General features: G+C 38.9%; 1 protein-coding gene across 5 annotated transcripts in view; it reads left to right on the top strand.

Annotated features, from left to right (window-relative positions):
- Positions 1 to 22,685, top strand: part of LOC111152004 (suppression of tumorigenicity 7) — a 265,161-nt gene that overhangs the window by 100,516 nt on the left and 141,960 nt on the right. For all 5 annotated transcript variants that reach the window (XM_022510264.1, XM_022510265.1, XM_022510262.1 and 2 more), the window contains exon 2: positions 20,011 to 20,093. In XM_022510264.1, coding sequence (XP_022365972.1) covers positions 20,016 to 20,093 — 78 coding nt within the window. In that variant the 5' untranslated portion in view covers positions 20,011 to 20,015. The remainder of the gene's footprint in view (positions 1 to 20,010; positions 20,094 to 22,685) is intronic.

Genomic DNA, 22,685 nt, shown 5'->3' with positions numbered 1-22,685 from the left:
GGGTAATTATTAACTTATTTCACCTGTCTTAATTCAAAGAGGTCAGATTGAAAGTACAGAAGTCTGAGTTCTAGATTTGGCTATTAACTTGTGACATTGGACAGGTCCATTTTCCCATTAATAAAACGAGGGGGTGAACTATGAGAGAAAACGCAGCATTTTGCAAAATATGTTTTGTGGATTATTACTTTCTAAAGATATTTTAAGGGTGGTTGCCGGGGGCTGGGAGGAGGGGGAAATGGGGAGTTGTGGTTTAATGTGTTTAGAGTTTCAGTTTCGCAAGATGAAAAGTTCTGGAGATTGGTTGCACAACTGTGTGAACGTACTTAACGCTGCTGAACTATACACCCAAAAATGGTTAAAATGATAAAATTTGGTTATGTATATTTTACCACAATTGGGAAAAAAGTATTCTAAGAGCGCCACCTGTAAATAAACATAAATAGTATAGTAAATTCCCCTTCTGGAGAATCACAGTGCATTCAGCTTGTAGAAGCTTCTAAGACATCCTGTACTGAAAAAAAAAATCTGTTTAACCTCCACCCAGTATTTCTCAAATTTCCCCTCCCCCAATTCAACTAACATCTCTTAATTGCCTATGAAACTTAAATTTTCAAGATTCCCATTTGGGAAATGGTGTTTTGAGGTTTTTTCCCAGCTCCAACATGTTATCATTCTTCAAAGACATCAGATGATAATATAGGCTATTCCAAAGTAAGGTCTAGGTAGTGCAATTGTTGAAGATTAATTCAAGGCTTCCCAATAAGGTGGCTTGGAGATGGGAGTTAACCCAATCAGCAAACCAGTTGGATAAAGATCTGGTAATCAGATCTGTAAAAAGTTACAACTGAGCATGAAATGTCTTGTTCTTCACATGTCATGTTCAGCCTGTGAAAGAAGCATTAGAAGCAAAATATACTACACTATGTTCCATTTGATTTTCCTTTAAAAAATATACTAAACTATGTTCCATTTGTTTTTTCCTTGGCAACAGTTTCCATTTAAGGTAAACCAGGAACTGTCTTGATCTATGGTTATTACTGGCCTTTAGACCTAACTGGAAATCTCCAGTAGTGTGAGAGTGAGGGTAAGAGTTTTCTGGCAGGATAATACTCTTCCACAGTTTATTTAATACACTTAGTGACTGACTCAACAGCCTCTTATTTTTAAAGTGAGAAAATATATACTAATGTCATAAGCAGAATAATTTTCATTAATGAGAGGAATTTTTTTAAACCTTTCATTTCCTAGAGGAAAAATTATCTGAGGCAGTGATATAGTTTGGATATGGGGAAGGAAACCATATTCATATTAGTGTGTTCCTAAATATGGTATAGATCAGTGTGTGAAAGCAACATTTCACTTTAAGACCTCTTAACTGAAGTCATCCTTAGGCCTTTCCCTCTACCCAATTCCCCTCAGTTGCTGTTATTCTATATTATATTCTGAATGGTTTGCTTAAAAATTTTAGACTGAAGGGAAAAAAAAGAGAACAGGTTAGATTTGAAAATAACCTACATCATTGTTTAGTTAGTGTTTCTATCCAGCTCAACTAGAAACAAAGATTGGTTATGATCTGCGTAGTAATAAATGTTTTGATTTCAGAAATGCCAAGTCTTCTCTAGATTATCTTTTGCACTTATTGCTGTTTTTTCCGTAGAACAACTCTTATTTTTGCCTTTATTCACACTTTACTATTTTCTAAGAATCCTGTTGGAGAGAGTTCAAGTTTTAAAACTAAACATAAATTTACATCCTTACTTAGTGTCAGGAATCTATGTGAAATCCCATGGACAACCTCTTCCGGATTTTGGAGGCAGAGGTTTAATTACTATCTATTGACTGGGTTTGCTTTTGCACTTCTTGGGACCTGGACAGGCAGAGCTAGTAGCTCCTTCTAGCAGAGCAAGGTGGGTGCACAGGAGCCAGAATTGGGAGAGAGAGGCAGCCCATGTAACTGGTCCAGCTTCAGGGGTGGATGAAGGAAATGAAGAGTGTCACAGCAGTCCAGAGTCCAAGGAGGTGCTCAGGCAGTGAGGCACATGATAGGCTATTGCAGAAGGGAGCTGGGGACAAAGAAAAGGGGGAGCATAGTGGCTAAAAACTGTAGATTTACGATTATCAGAAGTCTAGGTGGGCTGTGCTGGTGCTTACCAGGGAGCACTGAGGCTGGTCTTCGTCTTTGAAGAACAGGACTGAAGAGGGAAGGGAAATTAGCAGGTTACTGGAATGAGGCCTGGGGGAAAAAAACCCAGAAGAAACTCCATAATAAACAGTGGGAGAAAGCAGTGGGCTATTTAACCATACCTCCATATGGTCTACTGTTGGGTAGCAGTTGAAGTGAATGACGTAGGTCTGGATGTTCTGAAATAGAAAACTATCCAAAATATTACGTGGAAGTGAAAATTGTAGTATACTATATAACATGTCTTTTTCTGGGGAAAAATGTACCATCTCAGTGAAAGGAACCTGGGGATGTGGTAAAGTAGAGCTCTATTCAGATGAATGATACAGACATCTCAGGCATGCTTTGTGGAGACAGTATGTGGTTTGCCTTTTAAAAGTTTTCGTTTTTCTGTCTCCCTGAGAATGTCCATGATTATCAAGTAATAACTACCTAAAGCCACTGAATGTCGCCAGTACTCCAGAACAGAGGCAGCCTATCATGGAGGGCTGGGTGAGAGGGCTTCGGGGCTCAGACTTCAGATCCAGGTGGCCTGGGTTTAAATCCTGCTTCTACCCCTGACTACTTGTTTGACTTTGAGTAAGTCACTTAACTCCTCTGTTCCTGTTCTACCATCTGTAAGATGGGGACAATAGTACTTATTTTACATAGTAGTTATGAAGATTAAATGAGCCAGTATTTGTAATATGTATAGCACAGTGTCTAGCCCATAATAAGCACCAAACAAACGTCCATTAAACAGATAAAACACATTTTTTGGTCAGTTTCTCTTGACCAGTCAGGAACCAGTCTCTGACTTTCCTTTCTGTTTCATGTAGATGTCTTTCTCTTAGGGTATTACATTTTTAAAAAAAATACTGTTTCAAGCATTATGGAAAAAATATAGTTAAAATTCTTGTTAGATCACTGGATTGGATTATTTTTTACCTTAATCCTTCTGAAATTATAAGGGGAAAAAATCACACCAGTTACTTTAAACTGGCTATTTTATGCATTTGTCCTCTAATGGTATAGAAGTAATATTTTTGCCCAATTTTTTTAAAAAGATTTATTTATTTGACAGAGAAAGACACAGGGAGAGAAGGAACACAAGCAGGGGGAATGGGAGAGGGAGAAGCAAAGCAGGCTTCCCACTGAGCAGGGAGCTCAATACAGTGCTCAATCCCAGGACCCTGGGATCATGACCTGAGCTAAAGGCAGACACTTAACGACTGAGCCACCCAGGCGCCCCACATGATTTCTTATGTACCATTAATCTAGTATCTAGTTTGGGTGGCTGGTCTTTTTTCCCTCTTGGATAATGCTTTGACAGGAAAAGTAAACCACACAAAAACTGTTTCTGGGCTCCTGCCACACCCACACCAAGAGCTAATCTGACAGAAGATAATGCAGTTTGTACATTGTGAATGGCCAGGCCCAATAGGTACATGGAAAAGAAGAGTCGCTAGATACCCTGTGACTTCAAATAATGAAGTAGAGTGATAGGCTTTTGTTTTAATAAGGCTTTGAGAGATTAAATGTCCTAGATCTTTATAATGCCATTAGGTAAAGTTAAGGAAACCATGACAAGATAAATAAATAATGGTGTTCTAGTTAGAATCCCTGCAAGATTTAGAAATTTGGCTTCTCCTGAGACAGCTATACTTAGCTGACATGTTTGTTTGCTAGTAAGTAGTGAAGCTGAGGTGAATAATGCTCCTTTTGTACTTGTACTCTTTTGGGTACGGATGTACAATTTCATAGAATGATTTTAAATTAATTAGCACTGGGGCAGAACTATGAGATGATATCACAATTTGGCTTATCGAATGAATTTAATAATTTTAAGTACAGTTAGTTTATATTTTCTAGCTCAATTCCAAGAAACTGAACACTTAAAAATTATTTCTTGGTGGACATGATACCAGTGGTTTGCTTATAGGGCGAATAATTCTTACCCTTTCCTGAGGATTTTCAGGAATGAAAATGAAAATAATTGCTGTAAAACACATTGCAAATCTGTTCAAGTATTTTCTATTCAAAAAAACATACTGACTAGTATCCTTCATGTTGCCTAAGTATGTAAGAACCCATAGCTTAAAGGTTTATAATTTTTAAACTTTTTTTTTTTAATTTAAGATTTTTTATTTATTTGACACAGAGAGAGAGATCACAAGTAGGCAGAGAGGCAGGCAGAGAGAGAGAGAGGGAAGCAGGCTCCCTGCTGAGCAGAGAGCCTGATGTGGGGCTCGATCCCAGGACCCCGAGATCATGACCCGAGCCGAAGGCAGAGGCTTTAACCCACTGAGCCACCCAGGCACCCCATTTTTAAACTTTTTGAATATACATTGTAATGCCCATCGAATTCATCATGGCAACAATTTTTACTTTGCTCCATGGCAGAAGTTCTAGGTGCTCGTTATTAGTGAGTTGAGTCCTTTGTGATATGAATTACAGTGTTTGTAGTCTTTAGCTTAAATCTTGTGCTGGATTTGTCATTGGAGATTTGTCGTTTGTCTTAGAGTTGAAAAGGACTTTAGAGTCCAAATTCTTCAATTTATTAATGAGAAAAATTAGCTCATAGAGACTTTAAGCGTTTGGCTCAAGAGAGAGCAAATTGGATCCCTAGATCTTTTCTGGAAAGAAGTGTTCCACTTAGCTAGTAGAGATTGAGAAGCAGAGGAAGAACCCTAGTTGCAGTATGTTTATGTAATGGTTTTACACAACACTGACACAGAATCCAAAGCATGGTTTGTAGCTTCTTAATGTTGAGAAAGTACAACTTAGCATTTCACCAATTTAATAGTAGAACAGAAAAAATGAGAATTTTAAGAACTATAATCCTTTTTCCAACCTTAGTTTTAGGAGCATTGCTGATTAGGTGTATTAAGCTAATCTGGCAGCACAAATTAATTGCACTTATTGGGTTATTATATAAACATTGTGACTCCAGGTTATCATGTTACTTTCATTTTTTCTAATGGAGTTATTATACTATTATCAACTTATTACTGTGCAGTAACTCACATTATTTAAGCAATACTGCTTAAAGCCCGTGGTGAAGCACTGAGATTCATGCCCATCCGGAAAAAGCTGAATGCCAAGAAGGATGCTTTGCATCAGGGTCATTCCTACTGTTATAAAGCATGAAAAAGAATGTAACAACAAAGAGTCATGGTTGTATGAATGCCTTTATGGGTGATAAAGTTTGAATTAGCATATGCAGAGCATTCTAAGACAATTAATGTCCACTGTGTTAGTTAATTGGTTGGGGTGAATTCTTTCTTCGTGTTTCATTTGCCTTATAATTAGCTGTAGCTCAGCAATTAAATCATGTCACCAGCCCACTGTGATACTGAAGGATGGTGATAGTGTGTGGGTGGGTGGCACAGCTCCATACAGACTGTGCATATTAAATCAGAGTTGCTGGCTTCTTAAATGGCTCTCCTTCTTGGGCTTGGGAGCAGTTTTTTAACTTCTTGAATAATCTATGTGTTATCCATATACAGTTCATAAATGCACTGAAACAAGTAATTCTGTACACAATTTTGACTAGCAAGACTGTAGCATTGTAAACATCAAGAATTGTCCTCATGTACCATCTTTCTGAAACTGGAATTCAGATACATATAAATGTATATAACTTTTCCTATTTATTTCTCCTAGAAAACTTCCTAAGAAAGGTAGGAGAGTTTTGTTGCTCTTGTTGTTGCTGCTGTTAATCTGTCAGTATACCCTTAAATATCTCATTTAAACCAAAATGCATCAAAATATTCTTTTAAAAAAATTCCCCAAAATTGCTGCTTTAAAAAATGTCTCATTCATTGAAGTAAAAAAATAGCATGTATTGGTTGTTTCTAAATCTGTGTATACATTGATTGGTTCCCAGAATAATACATGTGTGTAGAAGATTTCAGACTACAGAGAATGTAGAAAGTATAAAATGAAAGTTCCATGTAATCCCACCTCCAAAGATTACTATTATATGATTTCTAGTTTTATGTCATGCTTTGAAAATCTTTGCTCCCCACCCCCCGCCCTGATCAAAAAACAACAATGCATATAGTAGAAAGTTTCAAGACTACAGCAAAGGAAAAAAAAAAAAGACAAAAACCACATGTAGTTCTACAATTCAGAGGTGAGCACTATTGGAAAGTTTGCCTTGTAACCTCCACGTATTTTTCTGTGAGCAAATTTTTGAATAAAAGGTGTCAAACTATTAAGTTATATATTCTGCTATTTAAAAAAGATTTTATTTATTTATTCGAGAGAGAGAGCAAGCTGAGAGGGGGAGGGCCAGAGAGAGAAGCTGACTCCCCACTGAGCAGGGAGCCCTTCACAGCAGGATCCCAGAACCCTGGGATCATGACGTTAGCCAAAGTCAGACACTTAACTGACTGAGCCACCCACGTGCTCTCTGTTTTTTATACTAAAAGGTGGTAATCATTTTTCATGTCATTTATGATGTGATTTTTAATGGCTATGTACTATTCTTTCATAATGGGTATATAGTGTTTAACCATTTTTCCTCTTGGATAGTTAGTTGTTGGTTTGTTTTTTTTCTTTTAAAATAATATATTTATAAATATATTTTGCCGAATATCTTGAATTCCTAGATGCATAGTAATTAAAAAAACAACAACTGATATATGCTCAATTCAGATGTACAAAACTTCAAAGATGGACAAGTGGATGAACAAGATTTCATCGTTTTTAGGATGATGTTAACAACTATATTTGAAAATGACAAGTTTAAATCTTTTAATTTATATAGATAATATTCTAGGTTTAAACATCCTGTGTTTAGGTATTCAAACTCTTTAGTTGAGTGTATAATCACCACATTTGCACAGGGGAAGCCTTGTAAGTTATATGTTTTAATATATTATTATTTATGTCCCTGAGTTTTATATCCATTGAATGTTTGGAGCTGTGTATATCATACCAGAACCTAAGTCCAAAGTGAAAAAGAGTCAAACACAGCATTTATGGGATTCTCAGTAAAAAGTATGACAGGCTTTCTTGGGTATGGTAACTTTAGGATGCTTTCGATTTCTTTGTTTTAGCAGACCTCACTCTAGTAGAAAATATATTAGTTATTTTGTTTCAAAATAAAAGCAAAAATAATTATAACTTGAAAACATAAAAGGATACTACCTCAAGTGTTGATTAAGGCCATAATTATGTGATTAGACTAGAACCACAGTTTTGTAGATATAATTACTGTAATAGCTCTTGTACAAAGCGCTGATATGATTTGGTACCCAACACTGCCCTAGGAGCTTCTTGCCACTCTAATGAATCCTCACTAAGGCCAGGATAATAACATATGTGTGGCAGGTCTGAATACTTTCATTTTTAGACATTACACAGTGCTGCCTCTTTCTGTGTAAAATATCTGGCCCTGATTTAATCTTGACCCACAGTGAGATAAATGAACAAGGTAGAGAATAAAATAGAATACAGAATAGGATGCATCGGGATGTGCAAACATCATCCTTTATTGCTAATAATAGCCTTAAGGGAGAGTCAGTTATTTAACATGAGGTTTGTGTGGTAATGAATGGCTCGGTAATCAGCTGCCATCTTCCCTTACCCTCAACGCAGGAGGAAGTCATTGCCAGGCATGCATGCCCTAGACTGAGACTGTGGTTTGGGGCAGCCCCTTGCTCTCAGATCCCAGAGGGCTTCCTGGGCCCAACCATCGGGCCTGGCTTTGGAGCAAGCACCAAACTGCCATTTCAGAAAAGTCAGTGAGCACTGGAAACTCTAAAAGCAGATCTGAAACTTAGACATTTCTCTTTGTTGTGTCTCTCTAAATGTAGGGTCAGTTATCCAGAAGAAAGGTATGTTCCAAAAGGGAAAGAGCATAGGCTTTGGGATCAGGTAGATCTGTGTTCAAATTAAGGCTCAGCCCTTAGTAGCTGTGTGTCCTTGGGGGAGTCATTTAACCCCAGTAAATCTTAGTTTCATCCATAGAAAATGAGGGTAATCTAACTTTGCAGGGCTGTGGTGGGAATAAGTGATTAAAAATATACGTTAAACACCCAGAATAGTGCCTAACACATAGTAGCCCTTGGTAGATGGTCAGTAACTATTAGTTCTTCTTTCCACAGTATTTGTTTGTTGAACTGAAACAAGTATTTAAAAGTATGGCCTGATAAGACCTTTTTTTCCCCCCATAACAATGATGTCGGACATTTTACAGATAATGATCTAAATGATACTGAAGGTGGCATTTTTGCAAATCACTTACTGTATTTGCTTACTGAGTGGTCATGTTAAGTATTTTTTTATGAGTTAGTCTTTACATCTGTCAGTTAGCATTATTTTATCTTAGCAAATTATTCCCAAGAGAAACTTAGCCTTTCTGTGTTATCATTAGCAGAGCTGTGTGTGATAGTTTTTCTTTTTTTTTTTTCCTTTTGGCAGTGCTGGGTTGGGGGTCATGGTGGTATTTTAAAAATATTTTTTCTATATATTTTTTAGAATGTTTTGGACAAACAACCTTGAAAATCCACTTTTTTCTTTTAAAATGGATTTGTTTCTTTTAAAATAGTAACATGATAATAGACCTTTCAGTGGTAATACGGTTTGTAATACAACTAGTCAGGGGTGCCTTCTGAGTTTGTGGCATAGGATTTCTTGGCATGAGGTTGACTGACTCAGACTTAGGACTGTGGCCTCATTAACCTTGGGTTTTAACCAACTACTGATGCAGCTGGAGGTAAACTGACTGCTTTAATTAGACAGTTGTTAATTAAAAACATGTACATTTTTTCCTTCCTTTCTCTCTCTCTCTCTCATTTGTTCTTTCTTTCTTTCTTTTACATTACAGATGAATGGGTCATTCACAGTGAGGCATGACAATGTCTGAAAACTATTCAAGATAGGAAGAATAGATTCAAAAGGGAGAGAAAGGCCATTTTTAGGGATTGGGAGCATTTATATTAAGGATGACAAAAGGCTTCTGGAATTTAGATGCATCTTTTAATACCTTTTAAGAAAAACTGGCTTACTGAGATTTGAAAATACCAGTGTTCAAGTTTCCATTTACTGTCACCTATAGACCTTACTTAGAGCTACCTGCGTTTGTGATTCGCCACTTAATAATCTGCTGCCAGCCCTGGACCTGGGGAGATCATTTTAGGTGTCCTCTGGAGTATTAACCACTCATTTGATGCAAATGCAAAGCCAAATCTAGCTACTGGAATTGAAAATAATAAAGCCAGGATTTGAACAACTGGGCAGTTAGAACACCTGAATACTTAAAATATTGGTCTGTCTAGTGGTTTCCCCTGTGGCTTCTTACCTCTCTTGGTTAGGCATGTCACCCAGATAGAGAGAGCCATAACACAGCTTCCAGAAGACCATCTGTTTTAGGGCAGCTTTTCCCTCAGAAGAGAAGTAAATTAGTCATTGAACTTTTAGGGAACGTAGTGAAAATAAAAACCTAACTTAAAATCAGATTTGAATTTTACTACCCCATGGGTTACAGTTGCTTCTTTGGCCCAAACTATTGTCTTCCTTTGAGGCAAACTTTTCAGCTGTAAGTTAGCAGAGGGTTTCAAAACAAAGCAAGTAAACTAACAGAAAGCAAAAAAATCAGGGTCAATAGAATCGAAAACAGATTTATTTTTGTTTTGTCATTTAATCTCAACTGAAAAATAGGAATACACTTTTTATGTAACTGTCAGGTTCAAGCTTATGTCCCTTAAAGTGCTTCACTCTATAATTATTCTTTAAGATCTACATAAAAAGAAGAATCTCAGAGAAAGTAAACACATTTCCTATGATTAATCCTATGTCTTTAAAAGTTTGGGTAAGAGTGAGTCATTATTGGATTTCTCAGGGTGGATCTTGTTGCAGTGGAATAAAGGTTTAAATTTTATTCCTAATTCACTTACTAGTTCCTATGGTGCTATTTATATTTTCTTTTAACTTCATTCCACTTAATGATAAATTCTCTTTTTCTCTTTCCTGCCAGACTTCCTGTGGAAGTAGCCTATGCTTGCTGCCATAATTCCTTGCCACTTACTGTCTGGAATCACTTGCAATTTGACTTTGGCCCCACTTTGCCAACATTCTCCAGACTCTCACACTTTATGTCACACCGTTAAGAGCCACACAGTGTTGAATTTACCTCTGCAAATCTGATATGCCCGACCTCCCACCCTGGTGGTATTATAGGAGCTCCCCTCTGAGGGAACACTCAGAGCTGTACGTTTCCCACACCTTTTCACCATTACTAGAAGTGTATCTTATCACATCACTGTTCAGTGAGTATTTTCTCACCCCCCCTGTAGGAAGTCTGATTTTCTCCACCTGGCATTTGAGCTAGCCTAATCTCCCACTGCTGCTTCTCATCCTACCTATGGTACTCCCGCCCTTGCTTTTGTGTTTGCGCCGCTGTCTGTGTGGCATCTGTACCTTCCCTTCACTTCTCTCCAATCTAATGATAAAAGCTTTTCCTTCTTTTAAAGCCCAGAGGGAAGACATCCCATTTATTAAGCTTTTCTGATTCTTTTGACTAGCAGAAATATTTTCTTTCTCTAGATTCTCTTCTGTAGCTCTCTTCTCTTGTGTTATTTGTGTGGATGTCTTATTTTCCCTTCTCAAGGGGATCATTAGTCTCATTGTATCATTTTATTTCCTAGCTCCACTCTCTGGTTCAGCATCTTGTACTTTTCTTTATAGTTAAGTACATTTTGGATAAATGAAAGGATGAGCTGGTATTAATAAATGCAGAGCATTTGCCGAGTGATGTTTTAGAATATAGGTGCCTGTAGTTCCCTGGAGCCCACCCTGTGCTGGTTGCAGCGGGACTGAGGCCAGTGAGCACTTCTCAGTGAGAGGTTAATAGTTCATGAGAAACAGAAAGATTCATAAAGTGGTCTTCAGCCCTAAATTGAAAAGTATTTTATTTTATTTTTTTTTAAAGATTTTATTTATTTATTTATTTGACAGACAGAGAGAGATCACAAGAAGGCAGAGAGGCAGGCAGAGAGAGAGGGGGAAGCAGGCTCCCTGCTGAGCAGAGAGTCCGATGTGGGACTCAGTCCCAGGACCCTGAGATCACGACCTGAGCCGAAGGCAGAGGCTTAACCCACTGAGCCACCCAGGCACCTGAAACGTATTTTAAATGGCTAAAATTGTAAGACTTATACAAGCCACTTTCCTGTTCTTGGTCAGGGTAGAGTTCCTTATTATTAGCCTATTTGTAAATAAAAGTGAACGGATAATCTGAAATCTTGCCTCACTTGCCCTTGAGGGTTCCTGAAGTTTGTATATGACCTGGCTTTGGACATTTCTTCAGGGCTTGACAGAAGCAAGGGACAAGAAGCCATGAAGAATGAACACTCTGATATAGTTTCCCAGATCACAGCTGAGAAAAGAAAGAAGGAATGTGCTTGCTCTACTCCTCAGTGGAACCAGATGCCCAGTAAAGCAGAAATAGTATACCTGTAAAGTTGCCAAGGCAACGTCAAGGGTAGAGAGAAGAGTAGACAGAATGATTTATGAGGATTTCTTGCCATTGGAATGGGTCAAAAATTATACATCCATGTCTTCCTCACCAGGGTAAATTCCACAGGATTTATCAAGGGAATTGTAATGAATAAAAACTTGAGATGCTATCAGAGCCCAAGGAGACTGGGGTGAAGGGCAAGGAGAGGAGAAGCAAAAGCAACAAATGAGAAAAAAGGCTTATGGTGTGTTTTTAATCTTCTCTTGAACTGATGTTGTGCCTAGATGTAAAACTGATTTTTTGGGAACATGCAAATGTTGGATTTTTAATATGTGCCTGAAAAAAGAAAGTCCATTTACTGGAGCAAAATGGAGATGCTTGATTTCATTATTAAAACATTACTCTGAGCTTCTATTTTAATATTAGTTGATTTACAAAGATAATTACGGATGAGCATGTGGAATGACATGTCGCCATGACAACAGAGGTTGAAGTTGCGTTTATTTATGAACAGAGGGAAAAGAAGCTCTGGGGTAGATAAAATTGGCGTATCTTAACACTCTGGGCATACTGCAGTTAGCCACAGTTATCAGATATCCATTCTGATTTTCACTTCCATGAATTATACATGATTGCACCAATTTTATATTGCTGCATAACAAATTACCACAAATATAGCAGCTTAAAACAACACATATTTATTATTTCACATTTTCCGTGGGACAGGAATTACAGGCACAGCTTAGCTGGGACGTTTGCTCTGGGTCTTACAAAGCCATAACCAAGGTGTTGAGTAGGCTGCGATCTTACCTGAAAGCTCAACCGAGGAAGAATCTGCTTCCAAGTTAACGCAGACTGTTGGCAGAAACCATTTTCAAACTGAGGGCTTCAGTTTCATATTGGCCGCTGGCGTAGGCCCTTGAGGCTGCTTATGGTCCATTGCCACATAGTCCTCTCGACATGGTCACTCTCTTCATTACACTACAAGGACTATCTCCAGCATGTCCGCTACTGAGAGAGTATCTTACATATCTGTTTGCTAGAAGCAAGTCGCGTGTCCCACCCACATCCAGGGGGAGTGAGTTACATAAAGATGTAACACCAGGAGGTAGGGATCATTGTGGGTCGCTTTAGAGTTTATCCATTACAGTGTCATTGTGAGAAAAGGGCAAGTTTTTTTTCATTTTAAAAGCTGTGCCATCTAGAAATCTGTTCAAAATTAGCATATGTATAAGATAAAATATTAAAGCTTACATTTTTCATTTTTTTGTCCCTTGGTAAATGAGGAAGAGAAGTGAAGTTGCAACTCTACTTTTTTGAATCTGATGGGAGGGAAAAGAGAGTCTAGCAGGGTTGGAAGAACAATGAAATGAAAGAAGAGAATATTCCCTATTCTCACATAGAAAAATGCAAGTGATGGATTAAACTATTCCTGTATGTTCCCGAGCCCACTTTGGAGGTCTGAGAAAACAGTTTGATAGAAAGTTCCTACAAGACTAGCATGTGTCTTTTTTTTTTTTCTTTTTTCTTTTAAAGATTCTATTTATTTATTTGAGAGAGAGACAGTGAGAGAGATCATGAGCGAGGAGAAGGTCAGAGAGAGAAGCAGACTCCCCGCGGAGCCGGGAGCCCGATGCGGGACTCAATCCCGGGACCCCGGGATCACGACCTGAGCTGAAGGCAGTCGTCCAACCAACTGAGCCACCCAGGCGTCCCTAGCATGTGTCTTAATGTACTTTATGTAGACATGGGACTCTGTGTACTTCCTGTAATTAAATTAGAAATGTTGCTTTGCATGAAATGGACAATTTTCTAGTCCATCTTGATATTGCTGTCTCAGGGCTTGGAAGGTACTGTAGCCTTCATTATTTGTTCTTTGTATTTAAAATCGTTGTAAACCATCATGCTTAGGTTATAGTTTAGGCTTTAATACAGCTTATGCCCTAAGCTACATGGGGACTTGAAGAAAGCTAAGGAACGGGATTGCAGGTTTCCTTGTGGCCTGTGGCTGAATTGACTGTTCCCACAGCATCTAGTAAGGCAGAGATCAGAGATTTAGGATCACATGGCTGAGTAAAGGGATTCAGTAATTTCTTTGCTTTCTAAAATGGCTATTTTCAAACTCACCTTCTACTTCATTACCACCTCTAGCAACTAGAATTCAGTTAAAAGGACCCTTTCACTACCTGGTGCTTCCATTTAAGTGATTTAGTTCTTGGGCTGTGGTCTGTACCACAGTGGTTGGCATACAGAAGCTGGTGCTCAGTAAAGGCTGGTGTACTGCTCCTACACTTCTGTTGATATTAACAGTCAGCTGAGTTTCTTCTGTTTTTTTTAACAACTGGACCAGCATGAAGTGTAATATCACAAAAGGAAGAGTAACATAGCGCGCCTGGGTGGCTCAGTTGTTAAGCGTCTGCCTTTGGTTCCAGTCATGATCTCAGTGTCCTGGGATCGGGTCCCACATCGGGCACCATGCTCGGTGGGGAGTCTGCTTCTCCCTCTGCTCCTCCCCCCACTCATTTCTCTCTCTCTCTCTCTCTAATAAATAAAAAGGAAGAGTAATGTGAACATAAATAATGACAACGATAATGCACATTATTTGCTGAGGTTTGCTCTGTTAGGCACCTTATCTACACTAGTGCATTTAGTCCTCACAGCAACCCTGCAACAAAATGGATTTTATTCTTATTTAATGGGCAGTGAAACAGCCTCCAAAGTACAAATTTGGGCCTGTGTTGAGATAAATGTTAGCTTATTTATAAGAAAAGTAAGCAAACCAGAGTCCCCTAGTCCTTAAGTACTTTTTCATTTAGGCTGCAGTGTACATCTACACCTTGCATGTGGTTGTTAGTGAGAAGTGTTCTGTAGATGATCTTGGAGACCAAACAGCAGTGAATACCCTTAAGTTTTAGAAATAAAGTTTGGACCCATTCTAATTTGTCTCCTCTGAGAATAGCCATTCGCTATTTGTCAGTATTCCACGTATTTGTACTTCAGGCACTTTTGGAAAGTAGCTTCATGTCTTTAGTACTGATTCCCCACCAGTGCCTCAACACCCACATGTAAGTCTGTGGCACCTGTGTCGCAATTCCCTTTCCTTCTGTGGGCTCGCACCTTCAGACCCCTGAGCTGCAGTACTCGTGTGGAATGTTCTACAGCTCTACCTCTCACGGTCCCTTCACCCCTGCAGCTGCAGGCCACATCTGTATAACTCATGATTCATCTTCCAAGTCTCAGACAGGATGCTATTTCTTGGCAGAAATTTTTCTTGATGTCCTAATCCCTTTGGGTTCCTTGTGCTTTTATAATTCCCTGATGTGTGCTCTTCGATACTTGCTTACCCATTTCCTTGCCTCTCTCACCCATTGGATTATGAGCCTTTCGGGGGTGGGGGGCAGGCAGGACCAGTGCTTCCCAGCTTCCAGCTGGGGTCAGTCCCCAGGGAGCCTGTGCTGAAGTTTTGAGGGAATGCGCATTTCCTCTGAGCCTCACAGCAGCCCTGAGAAGGTGTGAGGCTTTACTGGGCCCTACACATCACAGCTGATGTCACAAGTTACAGACCAAGGCTCCTAACCCTGTCTTTCTCTCTCAGAGGTATTGCTTTTAACTAAAATCTCTTCAGTTTTTTCTTTGCTCAGCCTAAATAAACTTAGTTTCTTCAACTTTTCTCCCTAGGGACTTTATTTCTAACATATTCAATGGTTAATGATTGTTATTTTGTAACTTTTTAAAGATTTTCTATTTCACATGCCATATTTTAGAAAGGCATTAAAAGGAACACAGGACAATAATTTTTGGTGTTATAGAATTTACCACACTGCTTATTCCGTTCTCTCTAGCCAGTACCTCCAAGTCTTTGATGCTGCCTTAGCCTTTCCATTCCAGGGCTTCTCTCTGTGAGGTAGAATATGTCTGAGGAGACAAACACAGGGTTATGTGTTCACCACAGAGGTCTTTTCCAGGAGTGTGGTTTGGGGATTGCTAGTGCTCTAAAGAACATGAAAGAAGGCTGTTATTGTGTTGAGAGACAGAAATGTGGCTGGCTTCTCACAGACACAGCCTCACAGGGCCATTCCACATGATTCCTGAGTAATCCCTGCTCATAGGAGTGATCCTTCACTTCCATAGCTGACCTGTTACCTCCTCTCTTCTGTGATCTAAAGAGGTCATTTAATTTTCTTTAAGAAAGGGTTTTTTGTTTGTTTGTTTGTTTGTTTTTTAAAATTAAGTAATCTCTACTCCCAACATAGTGCTTGAACTCAACCCTGAGATCAAGGGTCACATGCTCTACTGACTGAGCCAGCCAGGCACCCCTAGGTCATTTAATTTTCAGTCCGTGTATCCATCCCTCCTACCTATTTTCTTCTCAGAGCCATGCTTTATTAAATGAGGAGACTGTACTAAGTTAGAGTTGGGCATCATCAGAAGGCTCCATGATTCAGTCCCCAAGGCTGCCCTTGACCAACTACGGCAGTATTCTTGGAGCAGTGACTTGTTAGGAGTGCCCTGCTAGATCAGGTGAAAAGTCTTCTGATGTATCAATCTTTGTATCTAGGTTGATAGGACATTATTGAAATTTTATGAATCTGTTCCTCACAAAGCTGGATTAGTCTTTGTTAGTTTTTGAATTTATTTTGCTAACCCAGCAGGTATGGAGGAAACAGTCGAATATGTCTATAGCAGGAAAAATCCATTTTATGTTTCAAAGCATATACCCCACAGTTTTCTGTGGCAGTTTTTAGGTACTTTATCAGACCCTTATATGTTTTAACAAATAATTGCTAGTGGCCCTCATTGCTGATGAAACAAGGCCAGGTATTCCTTGTTTTTAAGGCATTCTGGTCTGCAGCGTGCAATCCTCCTAATTTAATGAGGGAATCTTCCATTGGATTCTCCCTTCTTTCTCGGTGCCTACCTGCTTTTCCCCTCTGGGGCTGCCCACACCAATGATAAGATCACAGGGAACTTATCTTTAAAGCTCAGAGGTAAAAATAAGTACAGCATTAAAAACATCCAATCTTTTGGTGTGATTTATTTAGAGTTCTTCTCCCTTTGAAATGAAAGGCTTTCCTTTTGCTATTTTGTTTTTCCTTGCTTGTCAGCAATATCTGCACGCATCCTGTGATGCCGTGAGCCTGAACGTTGGGGCAGGCCTGCTGGCGTTCAGGTCTTTGCCTGCCTCCAGCTGTGAAATACATGAATAATAATGTTGACCTCATGGAGCTGAAGTGAGAATTAAACTCTCTAATATGTGAAAGTGCTTTGTTATTAACTTTAAGTACATAGATAGATGGAAATGGCAAGTATTAAGTGTTTTCTTATGCCCAGAATTGCCAAAAGCCACATCTTAGTGATTTCAGCCAGGATATTCAGAAAGGCCATAAGGTTAATAGATTATTAAAGGCGCCCCTCCCACTCTCTGAAATGTTTCTGTTTGTGCTACTCTCATTCTATATGTGTGTCTCTGTTTCTTTTAATGACTTCCATGATCTCTCAACTCTAGTAGCTTTCTACAACGGGATATAACAGAGAAGTATCTTTTATTTATTTATTTATTTATTTATTTTTAAATTTATTTATTTGACAGACACAGCGAGAGAGGGAACACAAGCAGGGAGAGTGGGAGGGGGAGAAGCAGGCTCTCTGCTGAGCAGGGAGCCCGATGCGGGACTCGATCCCAGGACCCTGGGATCTTGACCTGAGCCGAAGGCAGAGGCTTTAACCCACTGAGCCACCCAGGTGCCCCGAGAAGTATCTTTTAATTATTAATTACCGCTGCTATATAATCTTAAGTAAGTGAAACCAAATGGGAACACTGTATAGTATTATCTCTCTAGATAACTCACATAATTTTCTTTTTCATTGATCAATTAATTCTTGAGTTAATGATTTTCAGGAGCTCTTTCCACTCCATTGGTCTGTGCTTTTGATGCTGGGGAGTTACAGCAGGGCTCCTACGTCACTTTTCTAATTGAGGCACATCTTTCCTTCTTTCTTTTAGAAGTGGATTTCATAGAATTTTATACTCACTTTGTCCCAAGAAACCTACTGAAAAGTATATGATACAGAAATGAGAGTTCATAACTATAAAATAAATCAAATACTCTATTTTGGTGACTTTTTAAAAAAATAATGGGGAGTGTGGGGTCACTTATAGTGTGAGGATGGGAATTTTGAGAATTTAGGCACTTCAGAATCAGACTGGCAGTTACAAGCTCTAGGTTTGTGTGTTTCATTTTTTCCTTTAAAAAATATCTTCCTTTTCCCACTAACTTGCTTGGGAAATGACAAATCAGCACATCTTTGGGATTTTAATGGCCAAGCAAACCCAACCTTAACTCAGCTGTCCCTCTGCAGTTCTAGACTGTGCCTTCTGTGCCTTTCTCTGTCTCCCGAGAAGTCCTCATAGTCAAATTGTGACTATCCACTGAGCACATTATGTTAGTTCAGACTCTTGAGATTACAAGTGATAGCCCACAAGTCAAACAAACTCAGTTCAGAGTGGGTGAGGGGAGGGCGGGCCAGTAGCAGGAAGGATGGAATCCATGCGTCCTTCCACATCAGCATCTCTGCAAAGCGCCCATGGCTCAAGCTGCTTCCCTCCTCAGCCTCTACAACTGTTAGGAAAGGCCGTGATCTTTTCTCAGCATCTCGAAGCAGCCCTCTTATTCTGCTAACCTTACCCTTCTGTCTGTCCCGCCTCCTCCCTGCGCTGGTTTAGTTAATTCCTACTTATTCTCCTGGACATCTTTTCCAGCCTTCGACCTGAGGTGCATCCCTGTGTGTGTGTGTGTGTGTGTGTGTGTGTGTGTGTGTGTGTGTGTGTGTTTTGTTTTAAATTCAGTTAGCCAACCTATAGTATATCAGTAGTTTCAGATGTAGTGTTCAACACCTTTTATATGTTTTTATAACATCCTGTGCTCAGGACCTGTCTGTTCACTTATCAAACTTTATGGTAATTGCTTGTTTACTTATTCATTTCCCAGCTAGACTGTGGCCTTCTAGATGGTGGGAACTGTGTCTGATTCATGCTTCACTGCTTGTCCATGGTCTCTTTCATAAACAGAGAAAGGTATTTGTTGAATGAGTGAACATGGGATCTATGGTCCTTTTGGTGACTTGGCTTTCTGGGCCGAGCTCAGGACAAATGGCAAAGCATTTTCCCCTAATGATATCAAAGCCCCACTTCTAACATCCTTCATTCTAAAACCAGACCAATGTGATACCCTTCCTCAAACAGACTCAGTAAAGAAATGTGAATATGCATGCAAATAGCTCTTTAGGTCACTTGTTGTTTTGGTAATAATCAAAATTTCATGTAATATTTAGGTACAAATGATAATGACTTAAAATATACTTATAAAATATGGAAGTGAACCTTACTTAATGGATAGCCAGATCAACTGTATAGTAGATATGAACAGAGGGACAAAAATTGGTCAGAAAGATTCTTGACTGAACATTCGTTTTTAGTGGTTTATTTTTAATCTTTTTTTCATTGACTCCATTTGTTTTGATGAGCAATCTAACAGTCTTTTAAGTAACGTGAAAAAACTTTTACTAATGCATGCTAACTTTGTCAATTTGTCCTTCCTTCTTAGAAGTAATGATGGTATTAAAATCTTTAATAACTGCCAAAAATACACCCTTAAACAACTGGGTCCATTTACACATAGATTTTTTCCCAATAAATACTGTATAGCACTGGAAATGTATTTTCTTTTCCTTATGGTTTTATTAACATTTTCTTTTCTCTCACTTACTTTATTGTAATACTACAGTATATAATGCAAATAACATGCAAAATATGTGTTAATTGACTTTATGTTACTGGTAAGTCTTCGGGTGATAGTAGACTGTTAGTGAAGTTTTGGGTGATGTCAAAAGTTATGGGCAGATTTTTTACTCTGTGGAGGTTTGGTGCCTCGAATACCCACACATTCAAGGATCAGCTGTACTTATTTTCTATTTGTTCTAAAGTTGAAGTATTCCTTGTTGGGTCATCAAGAACTCTAATGTGTGGGTCTCACAAAATATATAAGATCTTCTCTTTTTGACTGACAGTTTAGTAACCAGCTTTGGTTAGAATCCTCAGTGGTTATGAATCCATGAAGACCATTCACGGCAATAGTTTTGGGAGGCAGAAACTAAAAAGCTGCTTTTTTCTTTTATGTGGCTATTTTCTTTCAGGACATAGCCCTTGACACCTAGCATTCTGAGCCTTTGTGATGCTGAGCCATTTTAATGGGATTTTGTTAGGGTTCTAAGAACTTTTGTCATCTGAAACAAATGATTTCACCAGACAGAAAAATGGAACACTCTGTTTTATTGACATACTTATATGTTCCTTATTCTTCTCCTTCTCTCTTTTTTTCAGTGAGCATGTTTTTGAACACATTAACACCGAAGTTCTACGTGGCCCTGACAGGCACTTCCTCACTAATATCAGGGCTCATTTTGGTAAGTGGTAGAATCCTTCCTATCTGAAAGCATGCTGATTACTAACATGTTAGTATATGTACAGGAAATAATTCTGGAAGAATATATACCAGTAGCTTATGGTGATTCATCTTGCATGTGTGTGTATGTTGGGTGGTTGGACAATAGAGGACTTCCATTGCCCAGGTTGCATATATCTAAAATATTTTTTAAAAATTTAGATAGTCTTATATTACTTTTGTTGAAGGGGAAAAACAAAATATGAAGAAAATGGAAGATAAAGGAAGACAATTCTGTGTCAAATTCTAGTGTCTGAGATACTGTAAAATACATGTGAACCAGTTCAGCTAAAAATGCTTTTCATCATTCTTTTTAAAATGGATTATTGACCGTAATCAAGATCAGTAGAAATACAGCCCAGTTTCTTTATTTTTATTTATTTATTTATTTATTAGATTTTATTTACATTCAAGTTAGTTAACAAACAGTGTATTGTCAGTTTCAGGGGTAGAATTTAGTGATTCAGCAGTTGCACATAATACCCAGTGCTCATTAAATCAAGTGCCCTCCTTAATGCTCATCACCCAATTACCCCATCCTCTCCCCTCCCTTCCAGCAACCCTTAGTTTGTTCTGTATAGTTAAGAGTCTCTTACGGTTTGCCTCTTTCTCTGTTTTTGTCTTATTTTTCCTTCCTTCCCCTGTGTTCATCAGTTTTGTTTCTTAAATTCCACATGAGTGAAATCATGGGGTATTCGTCTTTCTCTGACTGACTTATTTTGCTTAGCGTAGTTCCATCTGCGCCATAGAAAATAGTAAGGTTTCATTCTTTTTGATGGGTGAGTAATATTCTGTTGTAGATACATACCATATCTTCTTTATCCATTTGTCCACTGATAGACATCTGGTCTCTTTCCATAGTTTGGCTATTGTGGATAGTGCTGCTATAAACACTGGGGTGCATGCTGTTTTGCCCGAGTTTTCGTGTCTGAGAGACCACCAAGGAACCAAAACTGATGCAATCACACGAGGGTTTATTCGACAAGCTTAAGCTTGGGCCCAAGTATACCCGACACAGCGGAGTAGGGACTTGGACCCCCGAGCTTAGTTAAGGCAGGGGTATTTATGTGTTCCTGTTATTAAAGCAGGGTGGGGGTCTCTGGAACTAAAGCAGGGTGGGGCTTCCTGTTACTAAAGCAGGGTGGGGGTCCTTAGAACTAAAGTAAAGTAGGGGAAAGTTCAGCCATTGGGCACAGGGGTCTGAGATGGATGTCGGAGCCAAGATGGCTGTAGTTATGCTAAGGCTAAACCTGAGGTGGGATGGCCTTAATTTTTCTTGGCCTCCACACACGCGCCCCTTCGAATATCTGTATTTGTATCTTTGGGTAAGTACCTAGTAGTGCAATTGTTGGGTCGTAGGTTGTTCTATTTTTAACTTTTTGAGGAACCCCCATACTTTTCTCCAGCATGGCCGCACCAGTTTGCATTCCCACCAACAGTGTAAGGGGGCTCCCTTTTTATTGCGTCCTTGGCCAACATTTGTTGTTTACTGAGTTGTTGATTTTACCCATTCTGATTGGTTTGCAGTGGTATCTCATTGTGGTTAGCTCAGTTTCTTTAAATGTATTGAGGTGGACCTGGCCATTATAAGCTTTTCTTCCCTTTATCTTCTTTTCCTCCGAAATTTACATTTCCCTATTTCTTTGACAGAGGGAGAGCACATGCAGAGGGAATGGCAGAAGGAGAGGGAGAAGCAGGCTCCCGACTGAGCAGGGAGCTTGACGTGGGGCTCAATCCTAGGACCCTGAGATCATGACCTGAGCTGAAGGCAGACGCTTAACCAACTGAGTCACCCAGGCACCCCCATTTCCCTATTCCTTGCTTTCAAAAATTCCAACTAGGCAAAAGCAACAATAATCATCTCTATGGCTCCATTAGTTTATGCTCTAAATAATTATAAGTGTGATAAAGTATAACACCTGAAGTAGGTGTTTGTTTTTTTTAATTTAAGTGACCTTACACGGGTACCATCTAATTCACTGTAATCACGCTAGTATAATTAAATGACCTTTAAGGAGAAAGTTTTAATTTTTTTTTTTTGCCTACACATAATGCTGTGATTACTAATTACTAATTTTTGTAGAGATAAGAATAAAAAAGATACGACAGAGTTGATGTTAAGAGCACTAGAAAAACACAAGTTTTAGGGGAGAAGGGCATATAAATGGAACAAATACATATACGAACCTAGAGCAGTGGAGGGTTTCAGAGGCTTGAGCTCGTAGGGTAGAGCAATGTATGCAGGGCAGAAACCTGTAAATAGCTTAAAGGAATGGTGGTAGTTTGGGAGCATTTCTTTTTGTGGTCAAAGCATATTCAGGTTAATCTTGCTCTGCTGTATCACCTGGGTTGCTGTACCCAAGGGAGGAAATGTTTGAAGTTGATATTACTGGGACGGACATGTGAAGAACATGAGTAAAAACCACTCCAAGATGTTTTATAAATGGAAATCTGCATAGAAAGCCCAATACTGCACAGAGACCAAGCCAAGGTGAAGGGAAGCATATTAAAACTTCTCCTTGATATCGGTTGAAATAAGGTGTGTATAGTAATT

This window comes from Enhydra lutris, unplaced genomic scaffold, assembly GCF_002288905.1.
Source record: "Enhydra lutris kenyoni isolate GAN:26980312 unplaced genomic scaffold, ASM228890v2 scaffoldscaffold27, whole genome shotgun sequence".
NCBI classification, from domain to species: domain Eukaryota; kingdom Metazoa; phylum Chordata; class Mammalia; order Carnivora; family Mustelidae; genus Enhydra; species Enhydra lutris.
Note: the sequence above shows the minus strand (reverse complement) of the source record. Positions and strands in the feature narration are given on the sequence as shown.